Genomic DNA, 22,025 nt, shown 5'->3' on the forward strand with positions numbered 1-22,025 from the left:
GCAGGAAAGGCGATACTCCACTCAGTGAACTGGCAGGACCCGTGCTGTAAGTGGGGGCATGTGTCCTAGTGCAGGAATAGGAGAGAGAAGTAGGAGTAGTTAGGGAGTCAGGCAGGGCCTGATGGTATCAGACTTGTTTACATCATTTGTTCTTCAGCCATTGAGATGTAAGAAAAAAATCTCTTAGTAACTGTTCACATTCATACTAGCCTTAGCTTCCCAAACTCTTTTCTTCTAAACCAGTTATTTATGTTCTTAGTCTGCCAATTTTATCTAGTTTCAGACGCTGGATGGTTAGTTAAGTGTAGAAAAGGCAAATACGTTTCCTCTTGGGTGCTTACTTTGTGGAGTTGGTAGTGGTTCCCTAGAATGCTTTGCTGAGAAGGATTTTGAGGCTGTGTCTAGGCTCAGTGAGAAAGAGTTGAGTGGTTGATTAGCAATGTCTTCTACGGGCTTAGTAAAAGAGAGCGGTAACTCAGATTTGGAATCTGAATGCACGTTGTTTGATTACATTTTCACATGGCTTCTCCTGCACTGTACATACTGCTCTATATGTGATGTACACACTCCACTGTAAGCACTGGACCTTGTTTAAAGTAAACACTCTAAGATAAACACAAAGCCCTGGAGAATCCTCTCCCCACCTGTGTTTGTTTTACCTCTGGGGCTGTTATCTTGATACCTTGGGAGTTTGTGGACATTGACTGATGTTTAAGAGATGCCTCTTGGCTTCTCTAGGACAAAACGAAGAGTTACCCTGAGAGCCACTATCAGATTTTTTACCATGTCCCAGGTACTGTGCTGCTGCTTTAGACACACTCTTCTGTTTCATTCTCACAGTAACCAGTGATGTAGATGTTATCGTTTTATCAGCCAGAAATCTTTCTGTTGCAAGAAATGTAAAACTGAACTGAAACTGGCTTAAATGGTTGGAAATTCATTGGTTCATGCAACAGGAAGGCCAAAGGCAGTGTGGTCCCAGGGTCAGCTTGATTCACTCCTCTGAATCTATTTCACCTCCACTGTATCCTGGATGCCCATGGAGGCTGTTCTTCCCTGAGGTCTTTGGAGTGAGTTGCTGTGTGGGACCAAAGAAGAAAACCCAAGTAGCCTTGCATTTTGGAGGTGATGCCTAAAAGCATATGTCCTGTGAGCTAGAGATTTGAGTAGACTGTGTGTACTTATCTCAAATTCTGTTTGTAGGTCCTACATCCCAGTATTTTTTCTCTGCTCTCAACCATAGGAATACATAGCAGAAACATCCCCAGTGTTTCAACACTATTTCTCATAGGGAGCACAAACAAGTTTTTTTGAAAGGATAGCAAATCATCCATTCACTTGCTCAGCAAACACTGAACTTGTACTATCAATGGCCCATGCTGTGTCAGGTGCTGCGGACACAGAAATGAAGCAAACCCATGAGAATCTCTGACTTTGACTGTAGTGTAGTAAGTACAATCATAGAGGGGTGAGCAAAATCCTATAGGAACCCAGCCTTGCGTTAGGCCATATAAATGTAAGTCTAGTGAGTTTCTGGTGCTTCAGCCTTCATTTCTCTTAGTTCCAGTAGCTGCGCCTAAGAGTCTTCTGAAGAGCTTTAAAAAATATGCTAAAAGGATCCCTTGTCAGACCAATTAATTAACATATTACGTAAGAATAGACTTAGGAGCCAGATTCTGAGTTTGAATCCTGCCTCTGCCACTTACTAGCTGTGTACCTTGGCAAGGTACTTAACTTCTCTGTGCCTCAGTTTTCCTCTTTGTAAAGTGGGGATAATAACACCGCCTTCCTTGTAGGGTTGTTCTAAGGATCAAATGAGTTAATGGGGATGAGACATTTATAACAGGGTCTGCCATATGGTAATCGCTATTTAAAATCCTGCCAAGCACACCAGAGCACACACTTTAAGTGTTTATTAAATAAATCAATAAAATAGAATCTGGTGATCGGTCTTTCATAAGTACTCCCCCACGGATTCTAATGTGCAGCCTGGGTTTTCAATCTGTTAACATCGTGCCTCTTTGGGGATTCCGCCTCCCCCAAAATTGGCGTTAACCAGTGGGTGAGGCGTGTTGCTTTTTTCGTTTGTTTTGTTTTGGGTTGTTTTTAATGACAGTTCAGGGTGTTTTTCGGGAAGATTATCTGACATTTTTCCTCCCAGTTTGTGACTATTATAACACTTTAATTGATGGGAAGGAGGAGTTTGGCTTGTTTGTTTGTTTGTTTTTTGCCTCTTCTAGGATGCTGAGCCCAGAAACCTGTTACCTGGATTCCTCAGGGACCAATGAACGAAGGGAGCCCGAGGGCGAAGGAGCGCTCTCTACGCTCTCTGGGAGTTGTAGTTCCCCAAAGGTCCTGTAAGCGTTCAATGGCCAGCTAGGAACTACGACTTCCACAATGCCGCGGGCCGCCCGCCCTGCCTCTCGCCCGTGCCTCTCGCCGGGCATCCCAGTACCGCCTCTCGGCAGCGGCGGCGGCGGCAGGGTACCATGGCCGACGACGGTTCCCCTGAAGAGCCGCCCAGTCCGCGGGGCTCCCCGGGCCGGGCGCCGCGGGTTCAGCGTGCGGTCGGGCCGGGCGGCAGCGGCAGCGGCAGCGGCAGCGGCTGCGGGGAGACCCCGCGGACGGCGGCGCTGGCGCTGCGCTTCGACAAGCCCATCAAGCAGGCCTTCTACAACACCGGGGCCGTGCTGTTCGTGTGCCTGTGCTGCGGCGCCGCCGTGCTCGTCTACTTTATCCTGGAGGCTTTCCTGCGGCCGCTGCTGTGGGCCGTGCTGTGCGGCACCTTCCTGCACCCCTTCAAGAGCTCGCTGACGCGGCTGGGCCGCCACTGGCTGCAGCGCCTGCACCGCGCGCACACGCCCATCGTGCTGGCCGCGCTGCTGCTGCCGATCTGCTTCGCAGACTACGGCGTGGAGGCCCTGGGAGAGCAGGCGCTGCGCCGCCGCCGCCTGCTGCTGCTGCTCGGCGCCGGCGGCCCGCTTCTCTATGGCCTCTACAGCCTGGGCAGCTACCTGGGCGTGCAGGTGCTGCTGGCGCACGCCGGCGCGTTCATCTGCCGCGGGCTGGACTACTTCAGCAGCCTGTGGGTGAGTGAGCCTCGGCCCGGGCCCTGGGCGGTCCCGGCGAGCGCGCAGTGCCCCTCACCACACCCGCAGCTCGCTGGGGTGCGATCCTGCCAACCCCTCCGCACGATGCAGGGGCGGCCAGAGATCCAGACCTGCGCCGCAGGCAGTGTCCGTCTCAGCCTTCCTTCCCGTGCACCCTAGGAACTTGGCTCACTTCCTTCCAAAGTGCGGGTGTGGTTTGAAACAGTCTCCCCGTTCCCCGCCCCCGTCCTAACGGAACCACTTAGCGGGGCGTGTGCCCTGTGAGGAATCGCCGTTCCGCTTTGCAGGTAGGGGCTTCAGTGCATCGGTAGGTGGACATGAATTTACTCCTGGTCAGGGAGAGTGGGTCCTCCAGCATCTTAGTTCTGCTCACGTGGGACTTTCCTGGAAGGGACCTTAGAGATTCTAATCCAACCTGTCATCCTACAGATAGGAGAGGTGACTTCTTACCAGGCTAGGGCTAGTTGGGCACAAAGAGGGCACTGGTTGACGCAAGTTTCTCAAGTCCTAGAACAAATCTTTCTTAATAGTTCAGAGCTGCCTCTCAGTTCAGGTGATTTCAATGTACTTTGTGCCAGGCACCTACCTGGTTGCTGAGCCTCGTGGGCCTCTTTCTCACCACAGTCTATTCTTGGGAACTGCTTACATTGTGCAGGGACTGCTGTGCAACATTATCCTCCCGCCTGGATTACTTAGGCAGACTGGGTGAAGGAAAGGTATATTTGTGATTCTTGGATCATCTGAGCTTATTCTTAGAAAATCACGGAGCTTGAGAGTTGGAAGGGATTTCAAGCATAATCTACTGACACATTTCCTAACTCAGACCAGATTGTAGATCAGTTAATGATCCAAATATTTCACTGGGGACTGTTAAAAACAAGTGGATGTTTAATGCATAAGAATGCTATTTCATCAGTAAGCAGTACCATTTAAAAATAAATGTATTCACTTTTGTCAGTGTGCAATGCACCTTTATGTCAAGTTGCAAAATAATTCCCTTTATCTGTCAAGCAAGGTTTTGACTTGCCTGAGGTTATTGGTAGAGTTGGTGATTGATTCCAGAACTCCTGTCTGCTCTTGCTCTATCCATACAACCTCTCAGTTCAAGTTAAAAGTTGATTGAGTATGTTGTTAGGTACTGGGCTTTGTGAGGGCTTTAAACGGAGTAAGGTGCAGGCTCTGTGTTCAAGGTACATATAATCATATGTGAGCATATTCTCATGGAGATGACAGACACAGATAAAATGTTCATTACCCACCAATTATGGGCCAGCAGGGTATTGCAGGGTATTGGGGAGCACCTCATCCATAATTTTGGGATGCTGCTTGTGTGTGTAACTGCGAAGTTATCAGACAGAATCCTTGGCCTCCAAGAGGCCTGGTTATTTCAGTTGTGGTAGGAGGGAGGGATGTGGAAGCACCCTCTTTCACCTCCTGAGGCTTGGCAGACTATCAGGTGGAAGTGATCCTACTCTTTCTTGCCTCCTTGCCTGGTGCTCTTCAGGAGAGGTTTCTGAGATCCGGAGAATGTGATGGTCCCAAAGTCGCTCAGACTTTGAACAAACCCAGGGTTCACTTTATGGAGTCCCAGTTCCATGTTATTTCTCTTTTACCTGTTGTTTCACAGTTCAGTTAAGTGGACTGAATGCCTGTTACATAGAAGGCAGAGTACTATATGCTGTTAAGAAATATAAAGATTACTATAACTTGATTCCTGTCCTCAAGAGATTCAATCTTGTCAAATTCAGACATATTTCTAGATTCTGCTAACATTTTTGACTGTTGATAATGCAGCTTACTGTAATTACCGTAGGCAAGACCAAGTAACATATCCACCAAACTGTAGGAAATTAGGAAAGAAAACCCTAGCATATATGAACACTGTATTTTCATAGTAAAGTAATTGAATACATGGGTAAATTGCCATGATTAGCAGAAACTGGGGCATTTCTGCCAGTCCCTCTCAGATAGTGGAAAGAGATGAGGAATTGAATAAATGTGAAAAAGTGCCTGCAGCTCCGTGTATAGAGCTATGAATATCTTTTTACTGAAGATAAACCCCCCTTCCTTGTATTTTATTTACATACCCTTGAATGGGTTGTGGATGAGCAGAAGAGAAGTAAGGGCCAAGATTGATTAGGTTAGAAGAGGGGAAGGAAGGTCAAGCCAATTACTAATTTTGAAAAGGCTTGAAACTCAGCTGTTTGCCTAAAGCGATGGGGGCAAGGGAGGAAGGGGTAAAAAACCCCATTATAAAAGACACAGTATGAGTTAATTAGAAGTGAGTAGGGAGCCTAAATTGAGGTTGATCTGAGTTGGAGAGAAGCTTGCGGCTGTGTTTTCTTGAAGCAGTTCTCAGGAGCGGGTGGTTGGATGGAGGTGAGCTAAAAGTGTACCTGGGAAGCGGAGACAGGGAGTGCTCACTGCTCAGTCAGGAGCGCTGATTAAGGCCTGACAAGAAGTGAAAGGTCATATGACTGGGTAGGGCGCCCTCTCTATAACTTTTCTGTCATAGTTCACAGCTGGTTTGGTTTTGTGAGCCCAAGAAGGGCTGCCTGTCATAGAAAAAGAGTCCTTACGCTTTCTAAACAACCTGTAAATTGGAGCCTGCTGCCGCTGAGAGGTATGGCTGGGGGAGGTAGAGAGAAAAGTGAATTTAAGGAAATCTACGTTTTGGAGAGTTGACAATCCATGCATTTAAGATCCAGCTTTTGAGCATCTGCCATGGACTGGTAGGCACTTTCGTGTGTGTTATTTCATTCTCACAACAGTCATGTGAAGTAGGAGCGAGGAATTTCTCAGGTGAGATTGAGAGATTGATCTGTTCATTCTGTCAGTGAATGATACTCAACAGACCTGTCAGCAGTTGAAGGCCCTTTGTCATCAGAACCTTCAACAAAGATTTTTAAAAGCTTTCCCCCAATATATTGTGTTTATTTATTTATAGTATAAATTGATTTTAGTTTTCAGGAAAAAAAATAGAAGAATATCAGGATTGGACTAACCACACATATTCCCCCAAAGGCCCCTGGATTCTAGTCATCTAGAAACCTTAGTCATCTCTCTTATCCTTGTATCTGTTATTTCCAAGTCCTATCCCGTTTTCCTCTGTAATGTCTTTGCTACCTGTGTTTTCCTTTGTTACCAGTTTATCCTTCCAGTTCAGGTCCTGTTCACCTCACTTTGGGGTTCCTTCAGTCTCCTTCAGTCTCCTAGCTCTTTTCTGCTAATTCTCCATCCTGCTTGCAAGTGAAAGAGTAACCATCCATGATGTGAGCAATTTTTAAAAACAGTTTCAAATATATTAGAATATTGTGCTGACTTAGTGATGTCATAACACTTAAAAAAAATCATCTGTTGCAGCAACCTCACATATAACTTAGTCCTTAGGGTCCTTGGCATCTTTCCTTGGTGTAGAGCTGTCAAGATAAATCTAAAAATCTAGCCTTCCTGCTCCACCATTTTTCTTTGCTGGGAGTGTTTTGGGTCTTCCTCTCTCCGTTAGTTCAGACTTGTTAGAACGTTTTGAAGACATTTACAGTTTTTGCAGTAGTAATAGATTTGTTTTCTCCATGGTCTCTGATCACATTGTTTCCATTTTACTTTATAAAGAAGCATGAAGTGGAAGGAACAGTGGCTGAAAGATAAGAGTGTAAATTCTAAACTGAGCTCTGTTAGTAGCTTGCTTTGTGACCTTGGACAGACCAGGGCCCGTCTCTGGGCTACTCAACTCTAGTTGCGTGAAGTGTGGGGTTAGCTTGGATGATTTCTAAGGTTCCTGGATATTCAGTTTTACAGATAGATCCTTAGAGTTTGGTAGTACTGCCAGCAAGGCTCTTGGGAAATGCACATTAGCCAGCCGGCCAGGCCTACTCCTGGGATGTTTTACTTGCTTGGCAACAGTAAGGAGGAAAGTTTCCGGTACTTAGGTTCTTTCTCAGTTAAAGACTTTGATTATAAAAGAGTCTTGACTCTTAAGTTGCCACACCATGAAAGTTTTCAAATTAGAATAAAGGAGAATGAAGTGTTTTTTTTGTGTGGTACGCGGGCCTCTCACTGTTGTGGCCTCTCCTGTTGCGGAGCACAGGCTCCGGATGCGCAGGCTCAGCGGCCGTGGCTCATGGGCCCAGCCGCTCTGCGGCATGTGGGATCTTCCCGGACCGGGGCACGAACCCGTGTCCCCTGCATCGGCAGGCGGACTCTCAACCACTGCGCAACCAGGGAAGCCCGAGAATGAAGTTTTAAAGGAGAATGAAGTACCTGAAGCAGTAGCTGATGAGGGCTGTGGCTCCATAAGTTGAGAAGAAATCAGTCGTTTTATTCTCTCTGTAAAAGACTTAGGAAACTGTTCTGCAAAATCATGCAATAGAAGCAAGCCAAGTTGCTTTTCCAGTTAATACCCAGATGACAATAAATAAAACAAAGACATAGTCTATAGGGCAAAGTCTACTTATGTTTTATGCATTTAATATCTTATTTAATCAGAAAAGTATATGTGGTCAGTAAGTCAAATGAAAGGAAAATGTGATTGTTTATTAACTTGCTTTACTTGTAGTGCTAAATAAATGTTGCCAGTTTTTATGGACAGTCTTAAGTATCTAGCACGCATTGGTGCTTTAAAATGAGTATTGAATGTATATTTTGAAAAGATCAGACACATTACTCTGAAGAACATAGTTTGGGAAAGTATGCCTTCTTCTGTTTAAACTGTAGCTCATTGATTTATTCCTGGAAGAAAATTCATACTTGAACAGGTTTTCTCAGAGACAGAAATAAAAAGCTCTCATAAAGGCACACTTATAGGAATCCATACTGGAAATTATGTATGAAATTTGAATGTACACATCCTTATTTTCAGTAAGTTAAAGAATATTTAGCGATTTAAAATATTGACTCAAGTAAAACATGCTTGTTATATATATAAAAAAATTTAAGCAGCATGTAAGTTTATATGGTAAAAGTGAATTGTCTCTTTTCTCTTCCCACTGTATAGATGTTACTGTTGTTAACTGGTGAATAGCCTTCTAAATTTATTTCTACACCTATGTGAATGTATAAAGTATAGGGGTTTTATTTTTTAAAACAAAAATTTTATATATATAATTCTCTTTCTTTTATCATTGCTCTTTCATTATCATTGTATTGTGGATATCTTTCCTTGATAGTACTTTCAGATATACTTCTTTCTTTTTAATAGTAGCGTAGTCTAAAGTTTTTTTTTTTCTGGATGCCTTTTAGAAAGTGTTCCTACCAAATTATTTTAGCACTGAATTTGTATTAGTATCTGATAAACATTTTTAAACATTGGTAACTGTAAAATCATTATGGTTTAATAGAAACTTTAAAGTGTTTTTATAAATGGCCATACTTTTTCAACTAATAATATTCTGTGAAGTTTTTCTGAGGAAACTCTTGAAAATACTGAAAAAAAAGTCAAAAGATTTTTTTTTTAAGTAAAGACATTTACTATTTATAAAGATAATACTACTCTTAGAAGAAAATTCAATACTTGAAGTATAAAAATGCGACTTACCCCCTGAAATCCAACTATTCAGAGACAATATTTTTTTACATTTTGGTGAGTATATATTTTCACCATTATAAATGTGCATATGCATAAATTTACACTGTGTCATTGAATAAAGTTATTTATCACACTTCTGAAAGTCTGAATAATTATTTCATTTTTGTAGATACCATAATTTAAACAGTCTCCTATAAAATGACATTTAATTTGTTATATTTAATTTGTTTGTTTAATATTTTAAACTGCCACAGTGAACATTTTTATATCTGCACAGTTTGTAGTTCTTCTGTAAACCAAATTTGTAGAAGTGGAGTTGGGGAGTATATTTAATAAGTTGCTATTTTAAACTGAAATGAGGTTATCTGTGAGTTTCAGGTTTACTGGGTGAAAACACATACCTCTCTTTAGATCATGAGTTTCTTTGAAAAAATCTGAAGTATGCAGTCTCTCATTTTTTTCCTCTCTTTGCGAGTGATACTCATTCCTTATGAATACAGATAAGAAACAAAAACTTCTTGAAGATTGGTTGAAAAGTATCATAGGCTTAAAATCTGAAAGTATATCCTTCTGTGATCCTCTAGTTCAGCTTCTCACTGAGGGCACACTCTCCTACTTTGTCATGCCTGACTTCCAGTCAGCTTTTGCTCAGACTTTTAGCGATGGTAGGTAGCTCATTCCCTTTTTAGACATCTACAGTTTATTAGAAAAATTTATTATATAAAGCTGAAATATGTTGCTTCCTAATTTCCACCTATTATTTCTGCCCTCAGAACCACATATAATTAAGTCTGTTCCTCTCTCAGATGACATTTCCCCAGCTATTTGAAGATAGCTATCAAATCTTATTTCCTTCTCTTTCCTAAGCTGAACAGTTTTTTCCCCCAGCTGTATCTGTGTCTCCTGTGTTGTGATTTCCATTTCCTTTCCCAGTCTGAATTTTATTGCCACTGTGGTTTGATAGTGTAAGTCACTGAAACAATCACTTTCCCTGATGTATTGTACTTTTATTAATAGGCATTCATGCCAGTTACATTTCTGACCGGCTATCCTCTTCCCATTCTATACTCGTATAGATGAGTTTTGAACCTAAAAGCAGAACTTTGCATTTCTCTCTGTTAAATTTAATCTTATTTGATTAGCCCATTGTTCTAATTTCAGGGTATCTTTTTGAATCATTTATATTGACTATTCCCAATTTTGTGTAATCTACAAGTTCGACTAATATGCCTTCTAGTCTTTCATCTAAATTACTGACTACATGTTTAATAAGGCAGGGCTGATTACCCCTGTGTAGCATACTGCTGAAGACCATCCACTTGCTGAGGATCATTTTCTTTTTAAATTTCAGCAGTTTGTAGTCATCAGAATCAACTGTTTTTATTTTCCCTCGTGAATACTGGGGCAGCGTTTCCTCTTTCTTTTTCTGGCACTACCCTTTATTCTCCTTATTGTTAAGAAAGCGGATTCTGGAGCCAGGTTCCTGGGTTCTAATCCTGACTCTGTCACTTCTTTTTTTTTGCTTTTTTAAAAAATAGTATCTATTTATGTTTTATGTTTTGGCTGCATCGGGTCTTAGTTGCAGCATGCGGGATCTTCGTTGTGGCATGCAGGATCTTTCGTTGTGGTGCACGGGCTTCTCTCTAGTTGTGGCGTGCAGGTTTTCTCTCTCTAGTTGAGGTGCGTGGGCTTAGTTGCCCTGCAGCATGTGGGATCTTAGTTCCCGGACCAGGGATTGAACCCATGTCCCCTGGAGGCAGGAGGACAGGGTTCTAGAAGAGAGACTTCTGACTGATTTCTCTTCCATCTTTAAGATACTGATTGGGTGGTATCCTTTCAAAGCTTTTTGGCCTTGGCTGTCTTTCTACCTGGATTTTCCTCCCGTCTCACTGCCTGTCCAAGGCTAAGTCCGCTGCCCCAGAGGCCTTGAACCCATCTTTCCCAACTCTGTCACTTTTTAGCTGTGTGACCTTGTGCAAGTCACCTCTCTGAAGTATCAGTTCCTTTCATCTCTAAAATGGGAGTGATAATGGTACTTTTTTCCTGTGGTTATGAGGATTAAATGAGTTCATGTATTTAAAGTATTAGAACAAGGCAAAGTGTTACATAAGTGTACTGTTACTACACTCAGATTTTGTTCTGAGCTCTACAGTCATATCTCAAATTCTCTAAATTCCCAGGGTTAAATGTGTATGGTCCTACAAGCTTGAACTTTTTGGAAGCAGCTGTAGTCTAACTTCCCATGTGCTCATATATCTGGGGCTTAAGATCTCTTTAATATTTCATCTTATTAGTTGCTTGAAGAAAAATATTTTAATATCCTTTTCATTATAAAAGAACTGGTGCTCATTAAAGGCAATTTGGAAAATATAGAGAAAAGGAAAAGGGGAAAACAAAATCTTATCACCTAAATACAACTTTTTAGTACATTTCCTCCCCCTCCTCCACCATACAGTAGATATACTCATGTCACATGTGTTTTTTAATTTTGCTTTTTCCTTAATAATATCTTAGGAATATTTTAAGTTATATAGTCTTTGTTTAAAAAAGCCTGTTTTAATGATTGCATAACATTTTACTGAGTGACTCATCCAGAGCTAACCACTTCGCAGTTATTGAACTTTTAGGTTATCAACTTTTCAGTGTTCTAAATTAGTCTATGATGAGCTTCTTTATTTTTAACCCTTTTTCAGAATTTATCATTATTTAGTAAGGTCCCAAAGCTGAATTCTCAGGTCTGAAGCTATAAACATTTTTAAGACCCGAAGAGTATTTTGAAGATATGCTCAAAATAAAGTAGGAGGTAGTTTTTTTCTGGCTTTTGTAGTAACCATATCAGTTCCTTTTTCTTTACTCTCTGAATTACAGCATAAAGTCCTTTTTTTGTTTTAATTTGCCTATTTGTTTTCAAGGTTCAGGTTGTTTTAATAAATTCTTGGTGCTCATTTGTTCTAGGTTATGTATTCTTTCCATCTTTTGTGTATGTTCTATTAAAATATGAGGTTATTAGAGAGTTTCTGTGTATGATGCTTTGTGATTAGCAGAGTCATTTAGTTTTACTGTAGGGAAAACTGAGGAGGGGGACCCTGGCTGGTTCTTCTGTTCTCAAGTCTCGCTGTTTCTTCCTCTGGTAATATTTTTTTCAGCTACACTTCTTCAACTGAGTATAACTCTGGACTCTAACCATCTGTTACCAAGATTATTTCAGCAGGGTCACACTTCAGCTGGCTGCCTTCTTTTTAGCTTTTAAAAAATTCTTTTCATAGTAACACCGGCTTGCGGGATCTTAGTTCCCTGACCAGGGATGGAACCTGGGCCCCTGGCAGTGGAAGCACGGAGTCCTAACCACTGTACCACCAGGGAATTCGCTCTTGTTTTTTCTTTTCTTTTGTAAATATTAATCTACAGAGAAAACTTTAAGAATTCCACAAGGTGAAGCGCTTAATTTAAATCCATGGCTTAAAAATTGAATATTTTATCGTAAGTATCTTTATGCATATAATAGTTTTTGAACTTTAACATATCTTAAATTAAAACTATATTTATGTATTTTTTGTTAAAGATATTTAAATAATATCGCTGCATGGGATTTCAAACCTGTTTATTTCCAAACTTGATTTATCTAAGCAGAGGAGGAAAACCTATGCACACTCCTTTTAGCACCACCAACCGTCATCTGTGTTGTATCCACAGCTCTCATGCTATGTAGATGCTTGCAAGTTTTGTATAATTGTATGTTTATTGCATGTGTATTTTACAACTGTGTCTATATTTCATTTATTTAAGATCTGGACCTTGGTAGTTGGCTATGTGTTGACTGTTTCATTCAAGTGGAATGCAAGCACTGAACGCTACTTGAGAGCAGTTTCAATTCCTGTCTGGATTATATTGCTTTTTCATTTAGGTGGGTCCCTTTTTCTAAGAAAGTCTACCTTAAGGTCAGCGAAGGCTGACCGTGTGAATCAAAGTGAATTTTTTGAAGTTTTATGTGTTGCGTTTAAAATTCTTTAAAATAATCCTTCAAAATATTCTGCCTTAATCTTTCATTAATCTTGAATGAAAATATTGTACTTTAAAATGTCTACTTTTAATTATATGGAATGTTCATTTTCAAAAAGGTCTTTTAAAAATAAATATATCTTATAAAGTAGAGCACACTTGAACTTTCATGGCTGTTTCTGAGTGTCTTACTTAGGGAGGATATAGCTAAGCAGTCAAGGATGATAAGAGGTGCTCAAAATCATGGGAGAGAAACTCTTAAGGGAACCAGAGATGTTTACTCTCCATAAGAGAAGGGCACTGGGGCTGCAGGGGTGGGGAGGAGGTAGAGGTGAGGAAGATAGCAAATACGGAAGCCGGTTTCAGGTATTTGAAGGATTGTGAAAGAGTGGTTTAAACAGATCTCTATAGCCATTTGGGAGAGATGTCAGAGCAACAAGCAGCTTCAGAGAGACAAGTCTCTGTTCAACATAAGGATGATCAGTGTCAGAGCTGCTCAGAGTAATGAGTTCCCCGTTATTTGAGACTCTTCACTGTTAGCTGAGTGGCTGCCAGGATGTTGTAGAGTGATTTTTCAGGGACTCAAGTACCTCCAAGTCTTAACTATATGGAAACATCAAGTTCTAATTTAAAAACAAAATTCAGTAACCTAGAGCAGTAGGTAGCCTATTAGTAGTAGTTTCTAGAGCTACTTATTGTTAAAAATAAAATAAAAACCAGAGTTGGTTGAAAGTGTATCTTTGCTTAGAGTCTGATATGGAACAAAGCATTACTCTCTAGCTCTGCTGACTTCTCAACAAGTTTCCCAACAAGCTGAGTTTCTCAACAAGATCCCCTAATGTCTGATGGGACTCATTTCGAATTTGGGGAAGGTAGAGTAGAGGAGGGAGGCAGGCAGGTATGTTCGTAAGGCTGTAGACCAACTCAGGGAAATGCAAAGGCTTTTGATCCTTGGCCACTTGTTAGCATTTTTGCTCTGTACACTGAGGATACATTAAAGCTTTTTGCCGTGCTCTTGTGGGCCGTTCCACCCTTTCTTGAGAGGTAGAGTTCACACCCAGTGGTATTTCCGGGAAATCAAGTCAGGCAGCATGACTTAAAGTTCTGTGCCTGATGCAGGTCATTCGGGGGTTAAACAGGGGGTTTGATGGTCTTCAGCACTGGATGTGCTTTAGAATGGACTTGATTCTTCAGGTGATACAAGCCTCTTAAAGGTAAGCTGGCACATACCCAATCCTTTAGACCAGGGCCTCTGAGAGCAGGGCTGGACTTCCTGAGAGGAGCCCTGAATTGAGGTTTCAATTGCCTTTTAAAAAATTTTTTCCCTGTGAAACAATTTTGTTATTAACATATTTGCCAGATTGTTCTGTCAGTCTACTAAACTGAGTCTTTTAAAGACAAGTGCTAGATTTTTATTTCACTAAAAATGTTAATTCTTAATAATTTGCAGCATCCTTGGCTGGCTCATGGAGAATTCCGGTATTCCTGGTTATTGTTTTCCTGATGTCTGTGGGCACCCTCTATGAAAAACAGAATGGAAAAGAGTCTTCTGGTAAGAAATACTGCATTCTATTAATATTACTCTTAAGAAGTATTTGGGAGAATAACTTTATTTAAAAAACATACTATGATGAACTGCTTTAAATTGGTGGTATTTTCTGAACAGAAAATAAATTTCTTTCAAATATTTTAGATGGTTAGACCATTTCCACCCCCCTGTTTTGCATTTTAAATTGAGGTTTAATTCATATAACATAAAATTAATCATTAACCTTTGTTTTTTTTTTTTTTTTTTTTTGCGGTACGCGGCCCTCTCACTGTTGTGGCCTCTCCCGTTGCGGAGCACAGGCTCCGGACGTGCAGGCTCAGCGGCCATGGCTCACGGGCCCAGCCACTCCGCGGCATGTGGGATCCTCCCAGACCGGGGCACGAACCCATGTCCCCTGCATCGGCAGGCGGACTCTCAACCACTGCGCCACCAGGGAAGCCCCCATTAACCATTTAAAAGTGGCATTTAGTACATTCACAGTGTTGTGCAACCATTACTTCCATCTAGTTCCAAGACATCTTCATCACCGTAAAGGAAAGTGCTGTGCCCATTTAAGCAGCTACATAAAGTTAGGTTATTTATTTGAGATCTTTCTTTTTTCTTAATGAAGGTATTTATTGCTATAAACTGCCCTCTTAGAAGTGCTTTTGCATCCCATAGGTTTTTTGTTTTTTGTTTTTTAAACCCCATATTTGTTTATTTATTTATTTTTGGCTGTGTTGGGTCTTCGTTTCTGTGCGAGGGCTTTCTCTAGTTGTGGCAGGCGGGGGCCACTCTGCATCGTGGTGCGTGGGCCTCTCACTGTCGCGGCCTCTCTTGTTGCGGAGCGCAGGCTCAGTAGTTGTGGCTCACGGGCCTAGTTGCTCCGCAGCATGTGGGATCTTCCCAGACCAGGGCTCGAACCCGTGTCCCCTGCATTAGCAGGCGGACTCCCAACCACTGCGCCACCAGGGAAGCCCCTTCCCATAGATTTTGATATGTTGTGTTTCCATTTTCTTTGGATCATATACTGTTTGATTTCTCTTTTGATTTCTTCTTTGATACATTGGTTAATCAGAAGTATTTTGTTTAATTTCCATGTGTTGTGTCCCACCTAACAAACCATTGCCAAATCCAAAGTCATGAATATTTACCCCTGTAGATCTTGTATCCTGCAACTTTGCTGAATTTGTTTAATGGCTTTGATAGTTTCTGTGACTTCTTTAGGATTTTGCATATATAAGATCATGTCTCTGCAAATGGAGATAGTTTTCTTACTTTCTAATCTGGATGCCTTTTATTTCTTATCTTGCCTGATTGCTCTGGCTGAAACTTCCACTACAATGTTGAATAAAGATTAGTCTTCTTTAAAAGATTATTTTAAAGATTATTCTTTAAAAGATTATTTTAACCTTTTAAAATAATCTTTTTTTTTTAAGGATTGTTTTTGAGGTACCCTGGTTGCACGTGGCCTTTATCCAGAGCGCTTTGTTAAACATACAGGTTTCTAATGAGTTGTACGGGGGTTGTGGTGGGGTGGGGTGCAGGGGCAGATATCGTCACTGTTCTGAGATCATCAGACTGGAATTCTAGTTAGCCAGCTATGTGGAAATGGCTGTGAGCAGAAGGGTAGGTTTGAACAGCACACAGTTTCCACAGTAATTGACATTTGTCCCTTGCTTCTTTCTGATAGTTATACATAAACTACAAGAGCAAATTATTAATTGCAGCAGAGTTTTTAGAGGAAAAAAAAAGTTCTCAAATACCAGTGTGTTACAGTTAAGTTAGAAAATAGAGAGAAACAAAAAGAAGAAAAGAAAAATCATTAAAAATCCCACTGCCCACAGATTATACCAAAATGTTAACTAATGACTTTTATGCCTTTGGACTTTTTGAGACACAAGAAGACTGGATCATAGTGAAATTGTTTTATAAACTGCATTTTAAACTTAATGATGTCACGAGCACCTTTCTATGTCCATGAATATACTTCTGCAATGTTATTTTTCACATCTCCTTTTCATGCTAATCACAAGGCTATTTGTGGCACTTCCGTGTATGTGTATAGCTACGTTACAGAAGTTTTTTTAAATTAAGTTGCTGTTTGTTTATTATTTTATTTGGTAGATGAGTAGTGTCTGACAATTTTAAGACTTTTTTTTTTTTTTTTTTTTGCTGTACGCGGGGCTCTCACTGTCGTGGCCTCTCCCGTTGCGGAATACAGGCTCCGGACGCGCGGGCTCAGCAGCCATGGCTCACGGGCCCAGCTGCTCCACGGCATGTGGGATCTTCCTGGACCGGGGCACGAACCCGTGTCCCCTGCATTGGCAGGTGGACTCTCAACCACTGTGCCACCAGGGAAGCCCCAAGACATCTTTTATTCATAAATATTTGTTTAGAATTTTATAATAACTATCTGAAACAAAGAAACTTTAATTACTTATCTCTCTGAGAGTAGAAAATAAAAAAGATTTTATTTTATATTTTGCTGTCTTTCTAAGTTTTCTTTGCTCAGCCTCTCTTTCTGGTCACAATCTGTTAGACTGTGTGGTTATATATCGAACCAGTAGAAGTAAACTTCCTGTTTTGGCAACTACTGTAGAAAGCTTGGTGGTTTCCACTTGTTCCTCTGATAAGCTTTGTCTCTTTTTTTTCCCCTTTCCCCTAATAGTAGTGGTTCAGACAGCTCTGCTTATCCTTCACCCCTCACCCCAGGACAGTTTTCTCCTTTTTTTTTTCTTCTGGCATTTCTCTCTCTCTCTCTTTTTTTTCTTTTTTTCAATTGAGGTATATTTGACATATATCATTATATTAGTTTCAGGTGTACAACATAATGGTTCCATGTTTGTATATATCACCACAATAAGTTTAGTTAACATCTGTCACCTTACACAGTTACCAAAAAACTTTCTTCTTGTGATGAGAACTCTTAAGGCCTACTCTCTTAACAACTTTCAAGTCTACAATAAAGTGTTATTAACAATAGCTTACCATGCTGCACATTACATCCCTGGGACTTGTTTATTTTATAACCGGAAGTTTGTGCCTTTGACTCCCTTCACTCATTTATCCCACCCCCACCACCAGTTCTGGCAGCCCCCCGTCTGTTCTCTGTATCTTTGAGCTGCTGTTTGTTTTAAGATTCCACATATAAGTGAGATCATACAGTATTTGTCTTTCTCTGACCCTTTTTACTTAGCATAATACCCTTGAGGTCCACCATGTTGCTGCAAGTGACAAGACTTCATTCTTTTTTATGGCTGAATAATATTCCTGTGTGTGTGTGTGCGCATGCGCGCACGCATGTGTGTATATATATGTATGTGTGTGTATGTATACACACACACACACACACACACACACACCACATTTTCTTTAATCATCCGTCAGTGGACCCTTAGGGTGTTTCTGTATCTTGGCTATTGTAAGTAATGCTACAGTGAACATGGGGGTATATATGTCTTTTCGAGTTAGTGTTCTTGTTTTCTTCAGATATATATCCTAAAATGGAATTGGCTGGATCATATGGTAGTTCTGTTTTTAATATTTTGAGGACAGTTTTGTCCTTTTGACTGCTTTTGTCCAGGGCTAAGTAAGTACTTTACTGTAAGTATATGAATAAAGTAGGTCTAAACCAGGGGTTTCAGATGGATTTTCTCTTGGGTATGAATTCTAGTCAGCTGGTGATGGCAGCCTAGGGAGCCGTGAGGACAGGAGTTCTAAGACCAAGTATTGAGCTTGGGAAAAAAGAAGGCTGTGTTTGATTATTATTCCCCATAAGCCCAGAATAGTGGTGTGTTGGCATGCAACCCAGATTTCTGGTATTTGTATTCCAGACTATTACAAGAAAGGAAGTCATAGAGACACAGAATAAATGTTGAGAGCAGATTTGGAAATGTTGGTTTTCCTTGTTTGTTTACTCCTATTCCAGCCTACTTCAGAATAGGCTTTTCTTGATTTAGAATCTTTTTATGGACTTCTAGTGTAGATAATCCTCATCATAAAATAAATTTGTTTAACCATTTTTTTCTTCTAAATTTCTGAATATTTTTTTCCTGTTGCCCCTAGTACCTTGTTTCTTTTAGGCATCAGAACTCAAGCCATATTGGGACAACCTTTCCCTTTTTTATAGTCAGTTCCCTCCTGTAGATGTCACTGTAATATAGTTAGGCACGGGAATGCTTCAGTGTACTGCCATGGCATTGTGTGCATTTATTCCTTCCTTGTCACCTCCACTGTCCCATTGTAGGACTGCTCTTGTAACCTAGTCTTGTGTAGGCATCTTTCTCTATGTCTTCTGAGCTTTGAATCTTTTGCTGTTTTACAATCTGTGGTTTGCTGGATGCACAGAATTAATCCTTTGGATGTCATCATACTTCAAAGCATGAATTTGTTTAGTTCCTAGATCCAGAAAACTCTTCTTATGTATCATTGCTGAGTTAGTTTCAATGGTTCTTTCTGAACCCAGGGACCTTACTCAGTTCTTAGACCTTAGGAACTCTTACTTGGTATTTCCTGGAACCTCAAGTTAATGTAGGGAAAAATGTTAAGTGTCTACCATGCTTTTAAGTGTACTATCTTTTTTTAATCCACAAACAAAACATTCCCCCCACAACCTTGTAAAGTAGATTTCTCCGTTTTGCAGATGAAGACATTTAATAACAGGTTAACTGATTTGCCCACAATCCCATGGGTGACTGGTGGAGCTAAAATTTAAGCCTACGTCCTTGACTCTAACCTACGTCCAGTGTTCTTTCCTTTCACCAGGCTCTTTGACAAGCATCAGCCATCCTGAAAAAGTATCGACTGCTGATGTGTCTTTTTTTAAAAAATAAATTTATTTTATTTATTGTTTCTGGCTGTGCTGGGTCTTTGTTGCTGCACGTGGGCTTTTTCTAGTTGCGGCGAGCAGGGGCTACTACTCTTTGTTGCGGTGCGCGGGCTTCTCACTGCGGTGGCTTCTCTTGTTGCGGAGCACGGGCTCTAGGTGCACAGGCTTCAGTAGCTGTGGTGCATGGGCTCAGTAGCTGTGGCTTGTGGGCTCTAGAGCTCAGGCTCAGTAGTTGTGGCTCACGGGCTTAACTGCTCTGCGGCATGCGGGATCTTCCCGGACCAGGGATCGAACCGTGTCACCTGCACTGGCAGGCGGATTCTTAACCCCTGTGCCCCCAGGGAAGCCCTGCGGATCCGTCTTGCACTCAGTTGTAGTTGTCAGCTCCTTCAGTCTTCATGTTGGCCCCGGTGGCTTACCACAAGCACAGCACCCAGCGTCTCTGCCTCCCGGGCCCCGGAAGTCTTAACTTGGCAGAAACCTGGAATCCAGCTTTGGTGTGTTCCCTGGGCCTGTGAGAAAGGAGGAACATAAGCATTGTTGGTCTCCCCTATGCATGAGGCCTTGTAGGACTCTTAAAACATGCTATCTCATTTAATTTTCATAGTATACCAGTGAGATTAGTGTTATACTTGTTTTACAGGTGAAGGAACTTAGGCTCAGAGAGCCATTTACTATGAGTATGAGAAGTGCTTCTTCTAAAGCTAGGCAAACAAGTGTCAGATGTATCTTTAATAGCCAGGACACCCAGGATGAGAAGTACAGGCAATTACACCTGGGCCTGATCCTCTTAACATTGGTAATTGTTTATGAGTGACCAGAAATATCTTGGTGAGGAAGGCTTCATCTTGTCTTAATTGTTTGGGACAGCATGTGATATGAATGAACAAGTTTGGTCCAGTTAAGCCCAAATTGGAGGAAGAAAAAGCGCAAAGTAAATTTCTTACTGCTTGTCTATCGTTCCCCAATTCTGCCGCTGTCAGTTAAATAGACCTAGAGAAACTCCTAGTGGTCCATATCCAAACCCCTGTTACTGACCAGTAGTACAGTGAAGTGATACTAGAAGCTGTTGAGGAGGAGATGTATTTTCCACATTAGTAATGGAAACAGAAGCCTTCTTCAAAGGGAACTTTACATGCTGGGGAGATTTTACTTGATGTAAAGGGCCTCCTTCCAATAAGCATCTTTGGGTGTGTTCCTGGTAACTTCAACTGTCCCTGTGAAAGAGAACAAAGTAGATCAAGTATCTCCTTATCTAGACTGGCTTCAAAATATGTTTCCCTCTATTATTAAAAAAAAATTATTTTGCCCATTGTCGACTTAGCCATATCAACAGATATTATCTGAACATGTGATCTATTTCTTATACCAGAGTATGAGTTTCTGTCCCCTGGTGCTAGGCTGCTAATGTCAGTGGTCTGCTTATTTGGACATGTGTGGCTTCCTGCTGTTTGGCCCTCCAGTTAATATTGGCCCGGGCTTCCCTGGTGGCGCAGTGGTTGAGAGTCCGCCTGCCGATGCAGGGGACACGGGTTCGTGCCCAGCTCTGGGAGGATCCCACATGCCGTGGAGCGGCTGGGCCCGTGAGCCATGGCCGCTGAGCCTGCGCATCCGGAGCCTGTGCTCCGCAACGGGAGAGGCCACAACAGAGAGAGGCCCGCGTACCAGAAAAAAAAAAAAAAATACTGGCCCTTTCCCTGGGTAGATTGACTCTTGAAACCTTGGATGCTCTTTCCTTTCTTTGTTTATAGTTCTTGGCTCCGAAGATTATGTTCCCTTGTCTATGTGCCTATTTTTAGCTGGGGCTTTTTTCCCAGTACCATGAGTCTGCCTAGATTCCAGGTCCTGGCATTCTTCTGTCTAGTTGATCATCTCTCTGCCCAAACCCTTGGGGTTTTTGAAGTGCAGAAAGATATCACTAGACAAAAGTCATTCAAGTACATATCTGTTTGATGAGTAAGAGCAGTTGCCGAGTCTTATATACATAATTTTCAAACACTCTGTTGATTTTTTCTGTGTGCTATTCCTTTCGTTCCTTTGTGAAGTTTCAGGCATTCTGAAAATTTGCTGAGTCATTTGTGTATTAACTAGGATGATATTGTGTAGTTTTCATTGATTTAGCTAAGACTTATTAAATATTTATTGTATATTTTAGTGATATCAGCAAGTTGGAGAAAGTTTTTAAACCGTAGTTGTGAAGATTTAATCTGTTGATCTTAACTTTTCCTCAAGTCTTTCAGTGATGACTGTATGTAAGATGTTTTGCATAGCTCTGAGGCGAGATCTAAAAATGTAAGGATAAGACTTAGGGAAACGGCTGTAGTACAGAGCAGGGAGGGGATGAGAGGTACAGGCAAATACTGTAGGAGTGCTAGTGGCTTGTGCTTGTAGTTTATCCTGTCGAAGCCAACAGTTTTGATAAAGGTGATGGTGATAATAATATCATTTATTGAGCTAACTTCTGTTGAGTCCTACACAGCAGGCATTGTTCTAAGCATTTTATATGTATTGTTTCACTTAATCCTCTCGTGAGATAGGAATTTCTGTATGCTGCATTTTACACTTGAGGAGACTAAGGCATCTGGATCCTAAGTAACCTGCCTGTGGTCATCCAACTAGTAAGAAATAGACCTGAGATTTGAACCTGGGCATTCTTGTTTCCTCACCTGTGATTCCAACCACTGAATTGTACTGCCCCTGTGCATAGTAAGTATGAGCACAGGTCCCATTCTCTCTGGTTCCATTCTCCCTCTGTATCGTCCTGTCTCTCCACTCTTACCATTGTACCCTGTGTTTCATCCTTATTCGACTTCCTAGAGTTCTTTGAACAGCACGCTCTGCTTTTTCTTGCCTTTGTGTCTTTACACCTGCTTTTTTGTCTTTCTGGAAAACTTTTCTACCTCTGTCCTCTAAGATACCAGCCTCTTCCTTTCTCCCCAAGCTAAACTTGTTCTGTCTTCTTTATCTAACTTGCTTAAATGGATTTAAAGGATGGCATCTTTTACCATTCTTGTCAGATAGCCCCTTTGGAAA

The 22,025-nt window shown here is 41.4% G+C and overlaps 1 protein-coding gene across 2 annotated transcripts in view; it reads left to right on the forward strand.

Annotated features, from left to right (window-relative positions):
• Positions 1 to 2,486: 2,486 nt before the first annotated feature.
• Positions 2,487 to 22,025, forward strand: part of TMEM245 (transmembrane protein 245) — a 103,815-nt gene continuing 84,276 nt past the window's right edge. For both annotated transcript variants that reach the window (XM_060154667.1, XM_060154668.1), the window contains exons 1-3: positions 2,487 to 3,089; positions 12,421 to 12,538; positions 14,084 to 14,185. In XM_060154667.1, coding sequence (XP_060010650.1) covers positions 2,490 to 3,089; positions 12,421 to 12,538; positions 14,084 to 14,185 — 820 coding nt within the window. In that variant the 5' untranslated portion in view covers positions 2,487 to 2,489. The remainder of the gene's footprint in view (positions 3,090 to 12,420; positions 12,539 to 14,083; positions 14,186 to 22,025) is intronic.

Source organism: Lagenorhynchus albirostris, chromosome 7, assembly GCF_949774975.1.
Source record: "Lagenorhynchus albirostris chromosome 7, mLagAlb1.1, whole genome shotgun sequence".
NCBI lineage: Eukaryota > Metazoa > Chordata > Mammalia > Artiodactyla > Delphinidae > Lagenorhynchus > Lagenorhynchus albirostris.